The sequence below is a fragment of the Aedes albopictus genome, chromosome 1 (assembly GCF_035046485.1).
Source record: "Aedes albopictus strain Foshan chromosome 1, AalbF5, whole genome shotgun sequence".
Classification (NCBI taxonomy): domain Eukaryota; kingdom Metazoa; phylum Arthropoda; class Insecta; order Diptera; family Culicidae; genus Aedes; species Aedes albopictus.
Window position 1 is genome coordinate 110902687 of NC_085136.1, and position 24375 is coordinate 110927061.

A 24375-nucleotide genomic window follows, 5' to 3' on the forward strand; every position below is an offset into this window, starting at 1 on the left:
TTACATATGTTCTTTAGGGCTTGTCCATAAACTACGTAGACTCTTAGAAGTAGGCGGCCGGCGGAGGGGGCGTCTGGCCAAAGTCTACGCTCCATACAAATTTCGAAAATTTTGTATGAACAAAAGTCTACGGAGGGGGAGGAAGGGGTCTGAGATAGCCCAAAATGAGTCTACCTAATTTATGGACAGCGCCTTATCTAGGAAGGATTTATCTTACAAGTAATTGAACAAATTGCTTAAAGATTCTTGAAACAATACTAAAACCTTTGATTATTGATATTGATATTCACTTGGAAAGTTGCCTGTCGACATTTTCTAAAAACTTAATTCGGGAAGTTAAGCATTTTAAATATAATTATTTTTTTCTTGCTTTTTCTATTTAATTTGAAACAAGGATAATCCAAAAGAGCTTTGCAGTCTTCTATTTGGAAAGTTGAAACGTTGAATTTAGAAAGTTCGATGTGAAATAAGTTATAAATCTGCTTACACGAATGCGCTAATTCCCGTCATATCAGACGGAAAATAGCCAATAATTACTGATATTCTAGCCTACCTTTGCAGATGCTACATCAGATGGATGGAAAAAATGTGGACAATCAAACACGTCCCGTAGAAGGTGTGCCAGGAACAGAATTTAGGTTATGCCCGAAAAAAGGAAACTTGTTCAGAACAGAATTCGAGGGATACTTAGGGTTTTTGACCCCATTTCCGGCACTACGGGTAAACAAAATTGTACATTACCTAAATGCACAATGGAACGAACGTTTTCATCCACTTCTTCTATCTGAATCAGATACCTTATTGCGTGAACTGCACAGAGACTGCTGTGAAGATTTGCTGCCGGAAAATTGATTTTGAACGAATTTACTGCACCTAGTCCAGCACCATTTCTCGGCGCCAGTGCCGAACTTCCAGCAAAATCAAACGGGAGATCACTTCGGCATCCATCTTTGTGCTGCCGAATGATGTGAGATGCCGGGAATTGACGCGGATGCCCAAGTAGTTCAAAACCCCATTCAATCAATATTGAAAGGCATTGTAGTTCTTTTACAATATTAGTCCCCATTATGCTAAATTTTCTGTTGCCAAGGAAATCGCTCAGGTAAAATTCATTTTGACAACTGGTCCAGTAAGGGGAGAAACGTTACTTTTCCATACGGAATAATAGCACAGACTATGTTTCCGCACGGAAAAGTAACAGCTCCATTTGATTCGCACGGGAGGTGTTAAGTGCCCCACAGTAGTTTGCGTGACAGTAGTTTGACACATTTCCCATGGGAAAACTGTCAAAAAAACGCAAACCTCGACGGAACGGACGCTATGTGTTCCAGGCTTTACGAGTGTTATACTTTTTTCCTCACCTGTCATCTGCGAACTGCTCAAGTAATTTTGAAGCGGAATCATTACTTGTCCTATTTTGTTGCACAGTACGTACGAAGTGGAAACTAACCATTATATGGAAGCTAATTTATAAAGTAGTAAGTGCCAAACTAAATCAAAATATTTTGATACTCAAAGAAGAAGAGATAGACTTGCGGGATTGTGATATCATTGTGAAAAATATAAGCGAGCAAGATGGTTTACCTTGTTTATAGAATCTCTCTTTTATTTTCGTTTTTCTATTTTATTTACGGTAGGTACTTAAATATAAGTAACAATTTGTTTCTCTCTTCCTCTAGTTTCCTACTAAATATCCTTATTTAAAATTACGCTTCTTTTCCGGGTTTCGGGTTCAATAATTTAACAGCGAAAAAATTGTCAGCAGCATTAAAAAAAATTAGTCTTCCACGTTCGTTGTTCGCGACCGGCGATGGCCTTTCGTGCCCGACCGGGGTCAGTAGTAGTAGTAGTGGTAGCAGTAGGCTACTGAAATGGAATTTGGTTGCCAGGGTTGCCATCTTTCCTCTGTCACCGTTACGTGAGGAAAGATGGCACCGCGTGGCAGTGTTCCCAGCCGACACGAATGGAAATCATCGATCGCTCTCGATTTTTTTTTTATTATAGCCCCTATTCTTGCGTGAGATTGTGTTTAATTAGTGTATGGTCCGAGGTCAGAAGAAAAATGGTAATGCGTCGCGTTCAGCGACGCATTTAGGTAGGAATAGCGCCGAAGGGAAGGGGGGTCTAACCGAGTATTGTCCATTGCACCTAGCAATCGTTCTTCGCTCGCACGCACTTAACCAGACTAGTTTTAAAGCAAATACGGAGGTATCGCGGGTGTTGATCATCAGCCGGAGGAGTAACGTTTGCGGGTCGGTTGGCGGGCGGTCAGCGACCTCTTAGGGGTATCCCTGATGACCGGTGGGGGCTCCGTATTCCGTGTGTGGGAGGCCTGAATGAGGGGAAACAAAAGAAAATGAGAGAAAATTAGTAGGTAAACAAGTGTCGTTGCGCCATCATCATCGGCGCGCGCCGGTCTTGTCGTGGTAATGACAATCAAATGAGGAAGAGACTAGCGTCTAATTGTGGTGTGACGAAGAAGGAGGAACCGGCGGACGACCTGAAGAAGGTAGGTACAAGTGAAATCGTCATAATAAATATTTATCTAACATTTTGATGGCATTTGTCGCACCACACCAGCAGCGCCATATGCGGCGATTATGAAGATTGCCGAAGCGTGCGAAGTGGGAAGCAGTGTATGAGAAATGCTTTTCGCACAAGGATGGACGGACAAACGCCCCACTTTGGTGAAGATCTCTTCCATTGACGACGAGGGGCGGAAAAAAGTAGGTTAGATGATCGTTTGTTTTGCGATTCGCCGAAAAGGTCGAAATTTGCATTCATGGGGCATTATGCAACGCGCAGTAGGCCGTCCATGATATTTGCGGAAGGTGCTTCCTAACGACCGTTGACCTTGATTCGGTCCTTCCAGGCGTTTCTTGGCCTACTGCTTTGCATAATGATATGGTCGCCTTGATATTTTAACACTAGGAAATAGTAATAAAGTGGACGACGGATGGTTAAATGAGACGGTACCAATCGATTTGGTCCTAAAAAGCAAGCTGAAATCCCATTTTACGTTACAATTTTAGATTTTAGATACAATGTTACGTAAACAAGTAAACTGAAGTATGCCAATTTAATTCAGTGTTGAAAATGTCATTTTGACTTATTTATAGATTCACTCGCCCACAGATCATTTCAAAAGTTGAAACTGAAAATAACTCTAACTTTAATATATAAAGTCAATGTCATCGAGTTTCTTCGAAAATGTCTATTGATATTGAATAATGAAGCGTTTCAGGATGTTTTATGAAGTTTAAGGGGGATTCAAGGGTGGTTTACAGGTTTCATACCCTGGGGAGTTTCAGGGGATTTCAGGTGCATTCCAAGGGGTTTGAGTGGCTATAAGAGTCGTTCCGTGGATTTTCCAGAACTGTTCTAGAGAGTTCCTGAAGACCCAGGCGTTCCAGGTGGTTTCAGAGGCAACCCAGATGGATTCAGAGTGTTCAAAGGATTTACCAGTTCCAGTTGGTTTCAGGGTTCTTCCCAGGTTTTTAAGGAGTATTGCAGGGGGTTTTGGGGGGTTCAGGAGGTGTCGGGCACCTTTTAAAACCTTATGAAACCACGTTAAATGCTTTGAAACTCTCAGAAACTCGTCTGGTATTATTTCTGAAACTCTGCTGAGAGCCCCCTTGAGCCCCCCTGAAACGTCTTGAAACCCCACATCTCTGAAATCTCCAGAAGCCATTTCCACACCCGCATGTGAAGGGCCTTGAAAACGCAGTTGAAATTTCATAAAACGTCTTGAGGTTCATCTGGAAACACCTTAAATGTCTTGAAACGCATTTAAAGGCTTCGAAATGTATTGACACGCCTATAAACCCTTCTGAAATTTCCCTGAATCCTGCCTGAGAGCATCCTGCCCCCTTCAGAAACCACTTCCAATCCCCTCTGAAAACGACCGAAAAATGTTGAAGTCTTCCTTGAAGTCTTCCTTGAAACTTCTCTGAAACATTTTTGAATCTCCCTTGAAATTTCCCTTAAATCCTATAAAATCTTCTGAAACGTCTTGAAACGCATTAAAACTCCTCTAAAAACTTCCTGAAACTTTCTTTAAAGCTCCCTAAGTCCCTCTGAATCCCTAGGAAACTCCTTGAAACTCCTCTGAAAACCCTTTGAAACTTCCTCTTGCATGATCGTTCCTGAAACTCTACTGAAACCCCCTGAAAAGCTTTCATTCACCTTATCTTCCCGTGAATACAGCGAGAAGAATATCAAATACAGTAGACGGTCAGTAACTACAACATGTTTACGTTTCACTTAGCGAATAAATTTCGGTAACTGCCACAACTGACAGACGTCAAAGAACTGTCAGTTGCTGCAGAATGCAGCCCATGTGCCTACGGAAAACGTCGCACTGCAACAACAGTGCATGCGAAAAACTTCGCATCGCTGTTGTCATTTCGTTTTGACGGATAGCATTGTAGTTAAAGCGTTTGCACCGAGCGAACGTCTACTGTACATATTTCGTCATATTTTTCGCAAGGTAGCCTTCTCAAGCGACCTCCTCACGCGACATCAACCCGTCTGACTCATTACCAATGCAGATCTTTGTAATCTGAGAGACACCAAAAACCGGATATTCTCGGGTGATGCCTCCACACCGCAACAGACCCCCAAAACCTCCGAAATCGATCGATCATCTGTCAGCTTGGCATCGCATCTCGCATTTCTGCCGATGTCGAAGCCGTTGTTGTTGTTGTTGTTGTTGTTTCCATTATCCGGACGGGGACATGTCACTTTCGCTTTCCTCGGCAGGCCATGCGTTGTTACTTGTTGCGTCGATCTTTATGCTAATTCAGCGACCCCCGCTCGGGCATCGATGGACCCCTCGTCCACACCCCCCACTTCGAAGATGTCAAATTCAACCCGAAATTGTCGGCCGAACATATCTCGCCTCCATCTGGCCTCCGCCGGAAAGGCGGAGAAAGTTTCCGATTTTTTGTCTATCTTCGTTGAAAAACATATCAACAAACACTTCCTAATTTATTGACATTAGGCAAGCATTTTTTTTTTCCTAAATCGAAAAACTGGTTCGTTATGTTTGTCAAACGTTTGGACGATCGTAGCAAACCATACGCGCAACACGCATTGTTGTTGCTGAATGTCGCCCGACTGCTTGGATTGTCGTGTCATGGGTGTCATCGTCATCCCACCACACCCCTGCGCCTGGTATGACACCGCGAAGGTGCCAAGGCGAGATGATTTATCGACTGAGAGCGAGAGGGCGCTGATGATAACAGCGGGCAGCGGGAAGCTGCGTGCGTGGGAAGCGAAAGTTGCCCCGCTCGGCGGGGCGGTAGCAGCCTTTTGATCGGTTTTCGTGTCAGTTTTTCGCATAAATATTTTAAAACACGCCTTCGGGAAGCGGCGTTGGAATGGAGAGAAAAAAGAAAAAAGCTGACACAAAGGGAAAGGGTTTTTGGCGGCTTGTCGTCAAGTGCTGCTGCCATCGAAGTAAGCGAGCGGGGTGGTCTCTCTCTGCGCTGCGCAAAGCAACGGTTTCATAACTCGATCGAGTAATGATCGTAAAAATATTATGATAAAGGAATTGGATAGCTTTTGTCCGTGTGCCACCGATGACAATAAACTGGTTTGATGTTGAATCATCGACGATTCGGGGCGGGAAGATTAAGCCATTTCGACAGGTTTATGGAGTGATGCGATGATTGAGTAACTTCCAAGGAAGGTTGCGATGTGACGTAATGAGTTGACAGGAAAGAAACCGCTCTGGGGCTGGTGGTTTGCTTAAACATTGGGTGTTTGCTCGAACGTAACTAGAATATTTATTGGAACGTAGTCTTTGTATCCTACAATATACTTGCTCCCTTCTCTCTGTGAACCTAGTAGATAACACCTACGGGTTATGCAATCAAGCGAACTGTGCCGCATCATCTTCACAGTAATAAACACACTAATCTTTCACCTGGCATTCACGCACCAATGTGTGAACCCTATGTCAACCATATCCCAAAACACTCCGACATCTGCATCTGCATGAATTTGTGCAGACGCAGAGGTGTACTCGTTCTGCTGTGTACACAAACAATTGCATTCATTATGTCCCCTTGGAGAAACTACTAAAAGTATTCTTGTTAGAACTATTGAAGTAATTCTAAGAAGTATTTCTAGAAACCCTTTGGAGAAATTCCTTGACGAATCCAAAGAGATATTTCTACATAAATCAAATGAAATGTTTCCGACGGCATCCTTGGAGGGATACTTGGAGAAATCTTAAAGAAAACCATGGAAATTTCTTTGATTTAGCACCTGGAGAAATCTTCCAGAGGATCCAATCGCTAAGAAAATCCCTGGCCAAAATTTCTGAATGTTTTAGGAAGGAATAGTTGTGAATTCTCCTGAAGAAATCTATGGAAGAATACTAGAGAGAATCCTTGGTGAAATTTCTGCTTGATTCGGTAGAGAAATGTTTTAACAATTTCTTGGTGAAATCTCTGATAGAGTCTCTGGAAAAAAACAATGGAAGAACAATGAAAGCATTGGAAGAATCCTGGGGCGAATTCCTGAAGGAATCCTTGGTGCAATTCTTAAAGCAATCATCATAAAGTAATCAATCCCAAGAGAATCATTAGAAATATTCCCAAAAGAATCAATGGAGAAATTCCGGGAGGAATCCCTGGAGGAATTGTTGTAGTATTCACAGAAAAAATATGGAGTAAACAATGCAGGACCTCCTGAAGGATTCCTTGGACGACTGCTCAACCATTTGGGACCGGAATGTTTTGCCGCTACTGCCACAACCTCTCGAACACATTTGTTAAGCTCAATTTCATTGCCGGGCTAATATGTGACGGATAAATCGTTGGTGGCGTTCCAGAAGGAATAATTGGAGAAATTTTCGAAAATAAGCAAGAATTCCTAAAGTATTCATTGGTGAAAGAGTTTTTGCAGAAATTTATGATGCGATCCTTCTAGGAATTCCTGAAGAAAGTCTTGGAAAAGTCTCTAAATGAAGCCTTTCAGGGATTGCTGAACAAATCCTTGGAGCATTTCATGCTGAAATCCTTGGAGGCCTTCCAGAAGAAGTACTTGAAGGACTGGCGAACCTGTGGAGAAAATCCAAGCGTAATACCTGGAGGAAATCCAGGAAAATTGAAAAAAAATCTTGCAGAAATATCTCACTGCGGAATATTGGTTGTGTAGTTTTTTAGGCGAGTCGAAAACACTAGTTTATTATTTTTTCCGACGTTTCGGTCCGTATGTCAATTTGTTCAGGCCACAAAAATAAAACTGTTTGGAGCAAATTGAACGTTACATTTGAAGCAAATGCAATTCATGTTGCAACAAAAATGCATCTTCTGACAGATTATGTTAGAAATAAATGTAAATAGTTTTATTTTTGGGGCAGGTCGGCCCTACGGAAATATTTGTATTCCCATTAAACTTATAAAGTCATTTCCATCGCAGGAAAAACCCACCTCCCGGGTTGTACTTTCAATGCCAACATCATATTTACAACTATTAGAAAACATACGCTCCCGAAAACATCGAGATTTTGTGGAGACTTTCGGTCATGCTTCCGGTGAACCTTGCCTTTTTTGCAGGAGGAAATCCTATTCGATGTTGTAGCTGGAATTTGTGAGTTTGGTTATGTTCTCGACGGCGGAACGGGGGACTCCTCATTGGGTATTGTCGAAATAAATATGTAATTGAATTAGTTTTAAAAATTAAAATTTTAGTTTTAAACATTTTATCAGTTTACCGAATAAACATGAATATTTTGTTTCAAACGAACGAAATTGGTCTCCGTGTTTGAAATTCCTAGTGAGGTCACTATGCCAGCAGCAAATCAGATAAATCAGGGGTAAATCTTTGACAAGTTTGTTGCTCCAAAATTCCTCAAGGGGCTGTCCATTAATTAGGTAAGGGATTTTTTGCGATTTTCTGATACCCCTCCCCCTCTTGTAAGATTTTTTGTATGAGAATTCAAAAATTTGTGTATGGCGCGTAAGATTTCTCAAAGTCCCCCTCCCCCCATAAACCCTTACGTAATTAATGGACGGCCCCCAAGATCACTCATATTTTCAAAAAGTGTGGTGTTTTACCGGAGTGAAATATATCAGTGTTGCCAGATTTCCCACATTTTGAAGACGTTTTTGAATGTAGTTTGAGCAGGAGAGTTACTCAGTATTTCTTCAGATTGCACTGTGTCTTGTCACTTTCCATTATTGGTGAGCCTCATGAGCAACTTTAGACTGTCAGTTACCTCCACAAAACTTCAAATCTTAACGCAGCACTTGCAGAATTGCAAGTGTGATCTGAGTAAGTTCCAATACGAAAAATACATTAAGAGAGAGCACGTTTCTTTTTCGTTTGTGTATATACGTTGGAACAGACTTTCACGCAGCAATAAGTAGAAAAGTCTTTTGTCTCCTTTTCGCATTTTATGAATCCGAGTAGATCATCGCTAAAAACAGGGCGATCTAGTGTGATGAAAAAATTACTATGTGTACTTTGGATCCCTGCCTAAAATCATCAATTCGATCGAATGGTTCAGCCTCACTTATTTGCACAAGTATTGTGCAAAATCAGGATAAATAATATCCATCGGCGCTCATGTGAGTGTCAAATCCGCTCAATGACATTTACCGACTATCAAAACAGAAACGATCCACGCCAAAGCAACTCAATCTAAAGTCCAATAATGGTAGCCATAGTCGTTTATCCTTGAAAAACACGATAAATCACGAAGCTCTGACTACTTTACGACTCACATTAAGATTCACTTGGTGGTGACGTTCATCTAGCCGTGAGTGTCATAATTTCTGCGTTAGAGCGACGGTAACGTGTGTTGAGCTGCTGTAAAGCTAACCACGTTCAAATGAATGCCTGTCTGTTTTGTAAATGTAGTTGTGAAACATAAAAGAGAACACATACCTTCATCCAAACATTTGTTTTACCATGTTTTAACCGAAACAATTGTCAAATAATTTAACGACATATTACGGTACTTTGCTATCTTTTGTAACTTTCAGTGGACTGATGACTGATTTACTTGTAGAAATCAAGTGGCAGTATGCTAGTGAAACTTCAGTACATTCGAACTAGACATGACATTCTTAACTCTTGAAGAATCTCTTCACCAACTTTATGCAAAACCAACCCAAAAAATCTGAAATTCTCAAGAAATGCTCAGTTTGTTAAAGAGATGTGACCTTTATATGTGTATCTGATGAATTTGGTAGCAACTATTGTCAGTTTTATTCATCATTTTATCTGCTACAACGAATGGAAGTGGTAGCAATAATGACATAACAACTTCTGAACAAACAGATTATTGAGTCATAAACGATAGGATTGTAAAACAAAATCTCAGGAATCCGAACCTATAATATAATGCTATTGCTTGCCCAAATGAGAGCATGTTACAATACATAAATGCCATTTTATGACACGTTCTAAGCATCCAATGACCAAGATCACACATGTATCCTCTAGAAATCTACACTATACCACGTAGTCGTTTTGATACCTTCTCCAAACAATCAATAAAAACGTGCCGGTCACACCGCTTGGGTAACGGTATCGGGGCTGTTCCCAATGTCATCCCGTTTCGTCCCGTCCCGTCCCGTCCCGTAGAGAAGATGGCAGACCACACGAAGAAGGAATCCAAAACAAACCGATACACACTTAACATTTCCCCATTCGCTTTCGATGCAATGCAGCATCCGAGAAAGAAAAAAAGCGAAAACCTGTCCCAGCAGCTCAGAACCGAACTAACCGGGAACCTGTTCCCGCAGACTTAAAAAGGGGCAGCATGCTTCCACTAAAAGTGTGATGATGTAAGGCGAGCAAATGAGCCGCCGTCCGATGCGAAGGGGGGCCGACCGACGGGACAAAACAAAACCGCCGAAAACTGTTGAAACGGGTCGATGACCGATCGATCTGTGTTCTGTTTGGAGATTCGGAGTACTATTCGATTCCGGTGTTGATGAAGATCGTTCTATGCGGTGCCTTGGTTGCGCGAATAGGATTCCCATTGGCGTATCTAGGATTTTTTCCTAGGGGGTGCCTAGGGGGTGCCAGTTTCAGTGGCTTCCAGGTTGTTTTGCTTTTTTCTTAAAAGGAAATACCTATCCACCCTCAATTTCTTAGTATAATGCTATATGGCGGCGCGGGAAAAATTAGCCCGCAAAGTTAAACGCGCTATATTTTTAAGAAAACGTTTTTTTTTTGAAAATCCGAACCGTTGTACTGATTAAGCACTTTCCCGCCATGTGAGGTTTGAAAACTTGATAACTTGATTGCATATAATACATGGCATGTGTATTTTCAATATGAACTTAAAAATCATCGTGACATTGTGTGGATTGAAAACCATCAGATCCGTAAGAATACATTTTCAGAGCAATTATTAGAAGTGTAAATCTCGGATCCTATCAAATATCCACAAATTCGCGTTTAAGGTGAATATATAACGAAGCCACACCTTGAATTTTCAAGAGCACAAAGCTGAGGAATCAAAAGACGGATTACGCTGAAAAGTTGATCGATTAGTGACCTGCTGGTGATGACCAATCGATCAACTTTTCAGCGCAAACCAACCCTTGGTTTTTCAGATTTGCGCTTTTGGAAATACGAAGTGTGGCTTCGTTATATATTCACCTTAACTTGTATTCATCGTGACATCCTCTTTGTTTTATTTCATGAAACCATCCCTTACAAAAATATTTCCGGCAATTTATTAGGAAATAATATCCCTGGATCCCCTTCGGCAATTTATTCAAGAATTTATTTGGTAATATCAATATGTTTAGAACTTGATACAAAACACCTTTGATGCATCTTTTGAAAATTTTATCGTCAATTGCTTTGGAAATTTGTACGGCAATTTCAATAGCAGTTTATTAAACTTTTTTATTTGAAATGTTTCCTCGGGAGTTCCTTTATTAGAAGTCATTCAAGCATTGTTTTGTTTATGTCAGAAAATACTTTTTGAAATTCTCCAATTAATTTTCAGGAAATTCCTTTGGGAATTATTTTAGTGAAGCCTTTGGTTATTAATTCCACAATGACTCTGGGAACTTCCTCGAATTTTCTGTTTTTTTTAACCTTCCAGGACGCGCGCCATCAAGCAGCTGAAACTGCACCGCGCTCGCCCTGTATACAACGAGCGAGGTTTTTTGGCAGTGTTGTACTTTTTACAACGGCGCGCGCGCTGAAGGGTTAATGTCTTCGGTAAGTCATTCCATTTTTTCCGTCGGTTTTTTGGACTTTCATTATCTATGCTATTCGGTATTTCTTTCGCCAATTCCTTCGACAACTCCTTCGGATATGGTTTTATAACTCGTTTCTATATTTTTCATGAAAATTATTTAGACAATTTATTCTGGATTTCTTCAGTAATTACATATGTAAGGAATTCCTGCAACAGATGATTTCGGAATACCTTCGGCAATTCCGATGTTACTAGCATTGAAAATTTATTAGGGAATTTCATCAGCAATTCCTTTGGAAATTTAGGAAACTTCGATTATTACTTTGAGAACTTCTTCGGTAATTCCTTTAAAAATTGATAAGGGATTTCCTTCGGGAATTTACTTGAAAAAATCTATGGCGGTTCTTTGAAAATTCTGTCAAGGCAATTACGTTTGGAATTCTTTCTAAATTTTCTTCAGAAATTCCTTTAATGATTTCGACAAATTGTTTGAGAACTTTTTCGATTTTTTTTCTGTAAATGTTTGTGTAAATTTTTATAGAATATATTTTGGTAATCTGTTTCGAGATTGGGTTTGCCAAATTTCTAAAAAAGCTTCAATATTTTCTTCAGAAATTCCTTTGGTAATTCTTATATGAATTCTTTTGGCAACTACTTTGAAAGTTCTAAGGTAATTTTGAAGGAAATTTTTGTGACAATTTCTTTGGAAATTGGGCAGGAAGTTTTTCGTGAATTTCATAGGATTTTCTTTGAGCAAGCCCAGTTGAGAATTTTATGGATTTCCATTTCAGCAATTTTCAGAAACAATAAACATAAATGCAATAAAATCATAAAGAACTACAAAAGTAAACACGATAAAATTTCCTGAGAAATTTTCAAAATAACTGAAAAAAAATACTGAAACAATTTCAGAGGGATAGCCAATAGCCATTGAAACTTAAAAAAAAAACCCAAGAAATTGCTGATTAAATTACAATGAACCTACTGTTTTTTTCACAATTTCATCCCTCAATTTGTCAATTATCAACATTCTGTGCCTTCTAATTAATTTCTAAAGATTTTTCTAGTAATACCTCCTTGGATTTCTCTGGAAATTCCAAATATTCTCGATATTCGTTCAGGGATTCCTCTAGAGATTTCTATTGGGTTTCCTTTAGCTGGAATTCCTTGAAGAAGAGGAGTTCCAGGAGTAATACCATGATTAATTTCTAGAGTAATCCATAAATCCATGAATAAACTCTCCCTGGAAGAATCAAAGGCATTCCTGGATACTATCCTAGGAAAACTGCCCAGAAGTTTCCCAGCAAGAATGCCAGCAGAAATCTTTAGAGAGATTCCGGCAGGTATCACTGAAAAAAAAAATTCTGGAGGAGACCTTGGAAGCATTCCTGAAACATTAGAAGCAGCAAGAATTGCGTATATAATCCCAGGTCGTGCCGGGGCCCGTGGCGTAGTTGGTCACACGTTCGCTTCATATGCGGATGGTCATGGGTTTGATTCCCAGCCCCGGCACTTGCAATTTTTCGTCAGTTGCTTTTACCCCGAGAGCAACTGACACTGACCCTCTTCTGAGCCCTATGGCTCAAACGGACCCGGATACCTGGACATCGGCGAACTGCTACTCATAATGGACCCCCAATCGGACTGGAAAGGAACAACAGCCATCCATCATCATCCTTGTGCTCATCATTCTACTAGGTATAAAGTAGAAAAAGTGAAAGCAGCAGAAAGGCAACCAGTTCGATAAAGTAGAATAGAATCTTGGCGCTGTACAAAATGTAAGTGCAGATGTCATTTGAAATTGCTCACGTAGTGCCCCAGTGGACAATAGAGCTGTAAATTAGGTTAAGTGATTAAGTGATTAAGAATAAAAATCCCAGGTGGAGTTCCTGGATGAAAATTCCAGGAAAAAATCCTTTGAGATTCCCAGAAGATACTTCTGCACGATTCCTAGGAAGATTGCTTTGAATAATCCCAGCAAGTTTTTGAAGGAATCGCTGGAGAAATTCCTGGAAGAATACCTAGAAGAATTTCGGGAGGTATTACAGCAAGAATTTCTGGAGGAGTCCTAGGAGAAAAGCAGGAATAGCTTGAGAAGTCCATCTTAAATTGCAGGGGGAAAGCCAAGTGGAGTTTCTGGAGGAATCTCGTGAAAAATGAATGAGAGAATCCTTGAGTAAAATACTTTGGATAAATATTCCTGCAGAAATCACTGGAGAGCTTCTGAAGAAATCACAGGAAAATCTCAAAAGGAATTCTTAAAAGGATTCTAGGTTGTATCATTGTAGAAATTTCAGCAGAAATTCTAAGAGGAATTGCTGGAAAAAAACTATATAGGATTTTTTAGAGAAACCCAATCAGGAGGTCCGGGTGAATTTAAAGAAAAAATTTAAAAAAAAATAAAATAAAAATATTTAAATTAAATTTAATTTTTCTTCCTTAAAAGAAGGAGGAGTTGTTGGAGTCCTTGGAGAAATCCTTGGTAGAATAACCAAAGCGATTTCTGCAAGAACTTTAGGATTGCCTGGAAAGATCCCAGAAAAAAAAGCCAGGAGGAAGCTCTAAAAGAATCCGTAGCATACTTTCTGATGTACCACAGATAGAATTTTTGGAGGAAAAATAGCTGGAGTAACCGCGATAATTGCTTGAAAAATCTCAACTGCAATATCTGGAGGAATTCCTATAATTCCGGGAGTTATCATAAAAGTAATTTCTTAGAGAAATCCTAGAATCAGGAATGCCAGAAGTATCCCAAGAGAAGTTCTTCTAATTCCTGGAGGAATACCTCAAATGGATGATAGCATGCCTCTGGAGCCAGCCTTCTGTCACCTGATGCCAGAAGAAATCCCTAGAAGTACCTCTAAAGAAATCCTTATGGGAATTGATTGAAGAATTCCAGCTGGAATTCATGGAAGAAGGTCAATAGAAGTTCTAGGAGAAATCCCTGTCGAATTTCTGGAAAAACCTCTGGAGGAAGTCCTGGATAAATCGTCGAAGAAATCTCTGGAAGAATCACCGAAGGGATTTTTTTAAAAATCCCAGGGAGATTTTCCGGAAGAATCCTAGCCACAATTACCGATGGAAGGCCAATATAAGCTCCTGGAGGAATTCCAAGAAATTTCTGGAAGAATCTCTGAATAAAATCTCTGAAGGAATTCCTAGAAGAATCACCGGAGTAACTTCTGAATGGATCCCAGGAAGGTTGTCTTGAATAATCCCACCAGGAATTGCTGAAGGAATCCCAATAGAATTTTTTAGAGGGATCCCTAGAAGAATTCCGCGATGTATCATAGTAAGATTTTTAAAGAAATCCTGGGAAAAATTGCTGGATCAATCTCAGCAGAAATTTGCAGTATGTATATACCCATCAGGACTACCTGGAGAATCCTTAGGGAACTTTATTGAAGAAATATCTGGAGGAATCCGTAAAGGAAGCCTTGAGAAATCACTGTATGATTGTAGGTCTGTTGTCTGTGGATTGTTGATGTGTCATTAATAAATATTGTAATTATTGAGTGCAGTTTTAAATTTTTGGTGACTGTCAAGGAAAAGTTCTAGGGGGTGCCAAATTTGTTCTAGGGGGTGCCAGGCACCCCTGGAACCCCCCCTAGCTACGCCAATGAGGATTCCCTGTTTTAGTGGAGTCTCCTGGACAAACATGACTATCAAGATTCTTCCTCTTGTTCTTGGCAAGCTGTTGCTGCTAGGGACGAGCCTGCTTCTCATAAAAATGTTCTTTTAGCACTTCCAGAGACTTATATGCCAGTTGCCTTTTTGTGGAAGTTGTTGATTGTTTGTCTCGATGAATACCCTGCGTTTTTCACTTCGGTTGTATAGACCCCAATGATTGCCTACTGAACATAGCTGAGCTTTAAAAAAAAAAGTGATTTGATAAGTGCTTGGATCTTTCTTGTTCGACCAACCTGATCAACGCTTGGAAACCCAATTTTGAACTTGGCGAACCACTCGCCGTAGTTTAAGCAATTTATCCTCTGAATAATCGTTTGTATGAGTTTTTTTTACTCTTGTTTTGCCTTTTGATCGTCTTTTTAGTTTTTATAAGAATGAAAACTCAGTCGGGCTCTCGAAATGTTTCAAATGAACAGGTAGGCTGGTCTTATTAAATCTGATTGATTAGCTTAGCAATCTAGACTATGATATGCTTGCGCGTGTCTGCCACATTGGTTAACCATTGACCACGAACTATCGGTATGGTTATGTGTAGCTCACGATCATTGCGGATGATTTCAGTTTGTTTTGGGCGAAGCACCAAAATATCAGCAATGATTAAATTTCCCAAGTAACATTTTAAGTTTTGTTCGGCTCTATAAGAGATCTTCATGACCGATTTTATAAAACTTGCAATAAAACTGATTTATACATGAAAACCTCTTTAAGAGCATCTTCCGGCTAAGTGGACCACTCTCGGAGAGCTTTTACAAACCACATTAAGAGTAGCAATAACACTGTTTTAAAATCTAGTTGAAAAAATGTCCATTCCATTCTCGAAAAGAGGTTATGATGATTGTTGTTGTTTTTTTTTTCAACAAAAACTATGACAGCTTAAGATGCAGAGAAGCTTCTTGGAATGAAATAAATCAATTTGTTAATTTAGTAAAACTAGCTCGAATCGCAAGAAAACTCAGCTAAGAGAGTTTATTTATGTCAGCATGTTATGGAAATTGCGGCATACTATCGATTCATTGCTTATTTGAGCAAAATTAATCATTTTCCATTCACGTCAGCTAATTCAGTAACAAATTTTGAAAACGACGTATACACTGCAACCTCCATTTAAGTCGATGCATGGCTGATCGAAAATCATTTTTACCGTGCAAGCAATGACTTAACTATACAGTTTTATATTTTTTGACAAATCTCCTTTGTTATGCGAAGTGTTAAAAAATATAAAAGTTTTTAGTTTTGTCATTGCTTGTATGGTAAAAAATATTTTCGATAAGCCATGCAGCGACTTAAATGGAGGTTTCAGTGTAATCAATGATGTAGCATTGATTATACGTCGTTTTCAAAATTTGTTACTGAATTCTTCAATATGGCGACGACCATAATTAGCGAAAATAAGCGAAAGCAACAGCAAGTTTACTTTTATGATGACCTCAATAAACCTAGCAGTGTCGTAGTTTCTGCTATTTCACCAACAGATGTCGTTACTAATTGACCGGGTCGTCATCTGTTGAGAGTTTGAACAGTTTTATTGTGGTAATAATGAATGCCAGAAGGTTTACATATAGGAGAGTTTTGTTTACTCTTAAAATCTGACTTTATGGATATCTTCAACTATTCTATATAACATTTCATCAATGGATTTCATAAAAGTAGTTATACAACTGTGAGTTTTAATCATTGCTGTGATAAAACCATAATTAAAATCAAACAAAACCAATCAGCAATGGAATTGTTACTTGGGATTGGTCTATGTTTTTCAAATCCTGCAGGTTCGTCGCTTGATATTTTTTTCTAAGTGTTGAAGTTTCCAACAAGAAAATTGCTAAACAACTTGTGTTATTTAGGAAAATGGCACATACAGGCTTAGATAAGTTCTAATCTTTATATCCCGTAAAATCGCAACTATAGCGCAGTTTCGAGTTCGAAAGGAATCGCTCAAGAAACTTCTTGAGTGATTCCTGGCAGAAACTTTCTTCGGTGACTGCCATTTGAACTGTCATTTCTTCGCTACTGCGTACTGCGATCAAAGAAAACCCGGTTTCTTGAGCGATTCAGGCAAGGAATTTCCCATGCATCAAGATAGGCTGAGAAATTCCTTCTGAACTGCAAACAGTGCTTATCACTTAAAATGTTTTTCTGTAAACGGCAACTCGATCCATGTGATCGATCGTAGCAGACTGTGCGCGCGAGTGGCTGCGTTTTCTTTGCTCCGTATTGTTTTGATTCCGTCGGTCGACCGAATCGAGAAACGGCGAGTAGTGCTATGCCTTTCGCAAATTTTGCCTCGGAAAGTGCTTGCAAATTGTTCTTCGGATAATTCGCGGTTGTTGTGAGATTTTGTCTTATTCCCAACTGGGTGCCTGAACTCGTCTTCATTATCGCGTGGTTTCCGTGTAATTTTTGTGATATTGCTGCTGGACGTCCGGGAGACGCAAATTGAAATCAATAATTTCGTCTTGAGAGTAATGGAAATCATATAATTTGATGAGTTTGTTCCTGTACATCGTTTTGGTGTCTAAACGTTGACCAAACGTATTCTTTAGACTTAAGCCTTCCACTAGCGCCAGCCAAATTCCCATGACATCTAGGCCTGAGACGACGTAGAGGTCTCTACATAAATTTCTGAAATGTCCAACCAATCTCCCTCTCCCATCTCTCAGCTGTTGCAAGGACGTGGCCAGGACAGCCTTCGACCGTTGGAGGATTGCGTCAAAATCTAGAGAAGTCATCAGAAAGTTTTGAGAAAACGCTCTTGGGGGATTTTTAGGAAGTCTCCTCTGGAAATTATTTTAAACACCATTAGAGAAACTTCTGGACAAATCGTCAAAGAAATGTTTTGAGGGAAAAGTTTGGAAGAAATTTGGATACATCCCCGCAGAAATATTTGGGGGAATCCTCTGAAGAATTTCTGGATAGATTTCTGCAGAAACCCTCAGATGAACTTCTTGAGAAGCAGTTTTTCGAAAAAGTCTCGTAAACCTTCAGAAGAACTTCTCTGACGAACTTTCGGAGAAATATAAGGAGGGCGTGTGGGTGTGGAAGCACCATTGGTGCAACCAGTGTATTCTGAGCTGAATATACGGAAGAGCACACATTGTGCTAGGCTCTCAAGGTGAGTGCTACCGTGATAAGCTGATTCAAACTGCCAAGAATGGTTTCGCCCTCACTTTCGATTTCTGAACAACGGGCAGATGAGATGTGCCACGGTATCGTCTGGACGGTCGCTTTTCGGCTAATATCGGATTATGCACCGAGAGAGGGTTGTTGGATGAATTTTTGGGGAGTTCTCACAAAGTTTTCGCCAACATTTTTGGAGGAATCCTCCGTGAGCTTCCTAATAACGTTTAGAAGATTTTCCAAAATAAGTTATGAAAGAATCCTTGAAAAACCTTGAAATAAATGTTTATCCTTGAGGGACCTTCTAGAGGAATCCTTGAAATAAGGTATAGAGGAATCGTCGGATAAATTGCTGAAAAGAACATTAGAAAAATGCTGGAGGGGTTTCTGGGGCAATCCAGGACATAATTTCTTATAAGTCAAATATAAAAAGTTTCCTGAATGGAGGATTTTCTGAGGATTTTTTCTCTCTGACGACTCTTTGGAGAAATTTCTAAAGGAATCCTTGGAGAGTCCTTTTTAGAGGAATCCTTGGGTAAATATTCGGCGACTTTCAGGAGGATTCTTTTCGGGTAAACAGGCAGAGAAATTTCTGCAGGTTTCATGTGCTAGTTTCTGTTGCAATTTTCAAAGTAAATTGTGGATGAATCACCGGAGAAATTTCTTTAGTAATTCTGGGAGGAATCCTTTAAGGAGGCCTTCGAACAAATCTTTGACCTGTTTGGAGACATCTTCTAGGTATTTCCTAGAGCAAACTAAGGAAAATTTCTGAAGATTTTCTTTTAAAAAAACAGGAGAAATCTTAAAATGAAATTCTAGAAGAATTCGTAAGTGAATTTTGGAAATGAATTTCTCAAGAAACTTTGGAGAAATTCCTAGAAATGCTCTTTAAGAAATTCTCGAAAAAACCTCCCAAGAATTCCAAATTTTTGGACAAATCTTCGGAAAATTCTGAGAGACTCCGGTAGAAATTTCCAAAAACAAACTCGTTAAAATGTTCAAAGGGAACCTTCTTAATTTTTTTGAGAAAATTTTCAAAAGCGAATAGGAGAAAATACTCAGACGAATTCCTCAAAGAAAATTCGATTAAATTCTGTTAAAACCTGCTTTGGAATTAAAAAAAAAGTAATAAGATGGAATTATAAACCTTGGAATATGTGCAATTCGGAAATTATATTGTTTTAATTTTTTTTTTTCAATGGCGTTTTTGTAGATTCTTGAAATTTTTGTTGGAATTTTCAGAATAGTTGACTATAAATGGGCCAAATTGAGATATACTTGAAAATGTCTCACATGAAAATCCTGCAGGAGTACATTCTCATATTCCATCAGGAATTATTCCAAGTGTCACCACACTGATTTCTTCAAGAATTTGTAAGAGTTCTTCTCAAATTTCTCCAAGGATTTCTCCAGAGATTCTCTCTAGAAATTGAGACAGAAGCTTTTTAAAGAATTTCCATTTGAAATTCTCTTTGACATTTATCACTGGAATTTCTTCAAGAATTTCTCCTCAAAATCAGAGAATACAGCACTAAATTTTCAGGCACTCTTTTGAAAATTCTCAAAAAGTATTTAAAGAACTTTCTATAGGGTCTCCTCAGTTACTGCATGGATTCTATCATAGGAATATTTCCAGGACTCTAGCAGTGATTTCTTCAAAAATGTCTTCCAGAAGTTTTACTTGAAATTCCATCAGAGATTCCTCCGGGGTGTTTTTTTTAGAAATCTCACCAGGAACTCCTATAGTGAATCTTTCAGGAATCCTTTCTGGTTTTTGTTTTTTTTTTCAGGAATTTCTTCCGAAAATTTTTCAGAGATGCTTCCAAGCATTCCCTAAGAAATTTATACAGAGAAACATTCTGTTCTCAGCCTCTGGAGCTGCGGTCCCAAAACCTTGAACAAGATTTCGCTAGAAGTATAAGTTGTATCTCAATAATTCCACAAATGGATCTTAAAAAAAGGTACTTGAACTCAACTCGAACCAAATGCATTTCAACTTTTATTTTCAGAACACGCAGTCCTGTTACGTGAACATTTAATGTGTCATGTCCGTTACATGCTGAGATGCCAGTTTATTTTCCAAATAATCTATATCAGTTCGCAACAAATACCGATTATTCTAAATCGCTGAACTTCTTTATTTTACGCCAGAAAGAAAACCATGTATTCTTTCTCCAAGAATATATGTGAAAAGGCACTAATTTTAAAGCATCTTGCCAAAGTCTTCTAAGTATAGGCACCAGTCTAGAAACTATCTAGAAAATTTTTCATTCAATCTATTGAAAGTAGCTTTATGGTTCAAACATGTTCAGTATTCTGCAGAAATCTGTATCTATTTTTTTTTTATATTTAAAGGTTTGCTGGTCTGTATCTTTTTTGTTATAAAGAGCAAAAATCTGGAAAGAAACGTAAAATCTGTATATCTGGCATCACTGGTAATATGAAACACAATTTCGCACGAATCAAGTTTTTTGTTGAACTTTCTTGCATTTCGATCTGTTTGTTTGGCACTACTGTATCCGATTCTATAGTATCCTACAGTATTACCAAATACTGTTTTTGAGTTTTGAATTTTTTCCCGCAATTTTCTTAAAAAATCTAAAACGATGCTCTTTTAGCATTAGGGGGCTGTCCATAAACCACGTGGTCATTTTTTTGGGACTTCTCAAACCCCCCCCCCCCCGCGTGGTCATTTGTCCATACAAAATTTTTTTTCGTCCATACAAAATGGTCATTGGCCGAACCCCCCCCCCCCCCCCCTCATGACCACGTGGTTTATGGACAGCCCCTAGAGCGTTAAGTCAGAATCCAAGTTTATGCCAAAATAATCAAACATATGCTATTACTGTATGAATCTCCGGCCCGATAAGTAAAAAAATCTGTAGTACTCCTTCATCTGCACTTTTTTAAAGTTTTGCCTTTTGCTAAATGTAGATTGTGACAAAATACAAAAGTTGCTGAAGTCACACAAGGTCTAGGGTAGAAGCTTCAGTTTTGGCCAGCCCGGAGTTTTGGCCATAGTGCGGTATTCAGCCTGTTACGGTCTAAATCGGTATAAATTTATTTTTTACTAGTAGATACTAATATAATATGATGATTACAGCTGTGAAAATCATACATTTTGATTAAAAACTGGAAGAAAAAAATAATTTTCCTTAAAAAATCAGCTCCCATATATCTATTTTGACCAGGGTGCTTCTAATTTGGCCACTCCCATAAGAAATACACGTGATTGACCAAAATAGAAATTAAAGCTGAGAATATGGCCAAAACTGCGGCAATGCTTCTATTTTGGTCAGTGTCACTTTTAATACAAAAATCAAGTATTAGCTTGATTTCTGCATTTTTCTAATAAAGTATAGATCGAAATCTTTCATTTAACACATTGGTAGTTTTCATTGGATTATTGGTTATTTTTATAAAGATGATTTCCCTTAGATTGGCCAAAACCGGTTCCCGCACCCTATAAGATGTCAGATGACATTATCTGGCTGAATTTGTTCGAAGAAAAAATCACTTTGGTCAAAACCTTAATAAATTTGAGTAAATACGTGACAATTTGCCTCATCTGCAATGTAAAGGTTGAACGAAACAAATTTCGATTTAAAAATGAACTACTCCAAGTGCATTTGATGTTGATTCCCAGGTTTGATTGGAGTTCTCCGATGCAAGCGTTGGTAGATCGCTTAGTTTCTTCCTCAAATATTCACAATATAAAATCATCAATCATAATACTTACTGCCTCCGACCGACGAAGCACTGCTGCTGGCACTGGCACCCAACGATCCCAAAGTGGCGTCAAATCCATGTCCGGATCCGTGTCCCGAGCTACCGAGTCCGGTGGCAAGTCCGGCGCTAGCACTACCCACAGCACCGCTCAGTCCACTCTGCGCAACACCACCATCGAAAGCCTTGTTGGCCTTGTACTTGATGAAGTAGACCTCGGGTTTGCTTGGTGGCAGAGCCGGCAGCTGTGGGATGTTGATATCGGCCTGTTCGTCGGGCTTCTTGACCAGGACGTACACGATGGTCTTCTCCTCCTGTTGGGCCTGCTGCAGGGCGATCTGGGCGGCCGATGGCTGCACGTTCGGTGTCTTGATGAAGATGATCTTGTAGTGCTTGCGAGGCACACCCTGGCTCACGATCTGCTGGGCACGGGTTTCCTCGGGCTCCTGGGGTGGCACGTGCACGTAGATGTGCTTCTGGACCACGGTTTGCTGAGGGGCTGCGGAGTTCGGATAGTTGGTATTGAACAATTTGCTAAAATATTCTTGGGATTTCTGGAATGACTTACCGAAGCCTTGCACCTGACTGGCACCGCTGGAGAAGCCACCAGTGAAACCGCCTCCGAGACCGGTAGCATGACCGCTGCCGAACGCTCCACCGGAGATAGCGGATCCGAATCCGGACGATGGGAACACTGGAGCGTGGACTGGAGCGTGAACTTGGACTGGAGCCTGTGCCTGGAAGTAACCTCCTCCGTGACCGTGGGCAGTGGCATGCGCAGCGGACGATGCCACAGCCTGGTGCACCACAGGTCGTGGAGCTGGATAGTTATAACCATGCAGAGGAGCCTCTGGTCGGGCCGCAGCCATGGCCACGCAAGCCAAAACCTTCCGGGGGAGAGAAAACGACACATCTTAGAACCACCGTTGACACGTCACCAGAACACTATTTCGTTGAGCTATTGTCTTTGCAGTCAAGCGAAGCCAGATCTACACGCTTTTCACAGATCTTCTAGAATAAGCCATCGACAGATTCTTCCCATTCACGAATCCGACATCACTTCTTTGCACTTGAGTCCAATAATTGTCCATAGGATCACACAGTCCCACTATCACCGTTCTCCGACCCACTTACCACTAAGATCTTCATTCTCGTAAGAATAGGATAAATCACAACCAAGAAAAAATCACAACCCAAGCACAGAAACACAGAAATTTTCCCTCGAAAGATGCTCCGATATTCACTGGAGGAAGCTGATTCTCGAACTGAATATTGGAAGCATTGTTTGTATCGATAAATATAGGTAACTCCCCACCACCGAGGGCCGGCATCCATGGTCTCTGCTGCTGCAGCAGCCTCGTAGATGATACTCAAAACGATGACGACGACGGACGACCTGCAGGAGAGCCCACCGAAAAAAAAAACCAGTCCCCCAACAAACCGACGACATGCTGCTGCGGCGGTAGTGCGACACAAAACCGACCAACCCCGACCAACCGACCGACCGCTGCCCCAATCAGTCAGTCAGCCCGAAAGAAGAAAGCACATGGTTTTAGTCGGGCGGTGGTGACCACGCCAAGCCAAAGCCCAACGAGGGGAAACAATCACGGGGAAGGTGTTGATGAGGAGCGCGCGCGCATCCAAAAGCTAGATATGCTCCTCAGCTCAGTCGCATCCACCACGTCAGCGTGGTGCGGTCACAGGGCTGTGTAACTGAGCGTACTGGTTATCTCAGTCAATATTTCTGACCAGGTCATTAAGGAGTTCATTGTCGATACATTAAAGAAAAAATCCGCAAAAGTTATTGGTTTTATCAATAGAATTGTTAAAATTTATTCATTGGAATAGTGATATGAGTGAAGAATAGGTTTTTGTTAAAATTCGCGTAATTTCATTTGCATTTATAACTGAACTGGTTGATCATTCGCCGCAACACTCCGTTCTCCTGCACACCGCCAAAGATCGTCCTTAGCACTCGTCGCTCCAACACTTCCAGTCCTTACAAGTCCGCCTCGAGTATAGTCCATGAGTCATGTCCATAAAGGACTACCGCACCGGTCTTGTAAGTTGATGCAGGGATGAATCTTGTTTACCCCAGTTTCTTCTGGAGCCTGTTGTATGCACGACTTCCACTGATAATGCACCTTCGTATCTAACGGCTCACGTTTTCGTCAGCCGTTAGCGAGGAAGCAAGGTAGACAAATAACAAGCACTATTCTTCTATCACCGTATCCCCGTCTTTTTTATAGATACAGTGAGGACCCGATTTTATCAGCCCCATTCTGCGACAAACTTTTTGCTCTCGTTATTTTACGGTCAAACTTAACCTATTTATCCATGTTTATCATCAAACTACAGCTAAAGGGCAAAACATAGAGGGATAATACGTTTGAAAAATTGTTCAGGTTTTCGAGGAGAGCAAAAAATGTGTCCCGGAAAGGGGCTGACAAAATCGGGTCACTTATGTGTAGGAAATCTGCTTTTACAGATACCCAAGAGGTGGTTCCTCGGGTTATGTGGGGTCGACACTAAAACATCTTTCTCTCACTTTCTTACATTCGCGGTAGGCTCGTTAGGGATTTCGAGAAGGGAGGTGACATCGTACATGAGTTCACTCTAAATAAATCACAGAGAGCAAACGTCTATCCTCGCTGTCTGCCTTG

General features: G+C 40.2%; 1 protein-coding gene across 1 annotated transcript; it reads right to left on the reverse strand.

The window, feature by feature from the left end:
- Positions 1–1579: 1579 nt before the first annotated feature.
- Positions 1580–22998, reverse strand: LOC109397735 (uncharacterized). The gene is made up of 4 exons (XM_029878349.2): positions 22847–22998; positions 22281–22599; positions 21726–22211; positions 1580–2332 (listed from the first exon to the last, which is right to left on the reverse strand). Exons 1-4 carry the CDS (start codon positions 22859–22861, stop codon positions 2280–2282), a joined length of 873 nt encoding a protein of 290 aa, XP_029734209.1. The 5' UTR covers positions 22862–22998; the 3' UTR covers positions 1580–2279.
- Positions 22999–24375: the final 1377 nt, after the last annotated feature.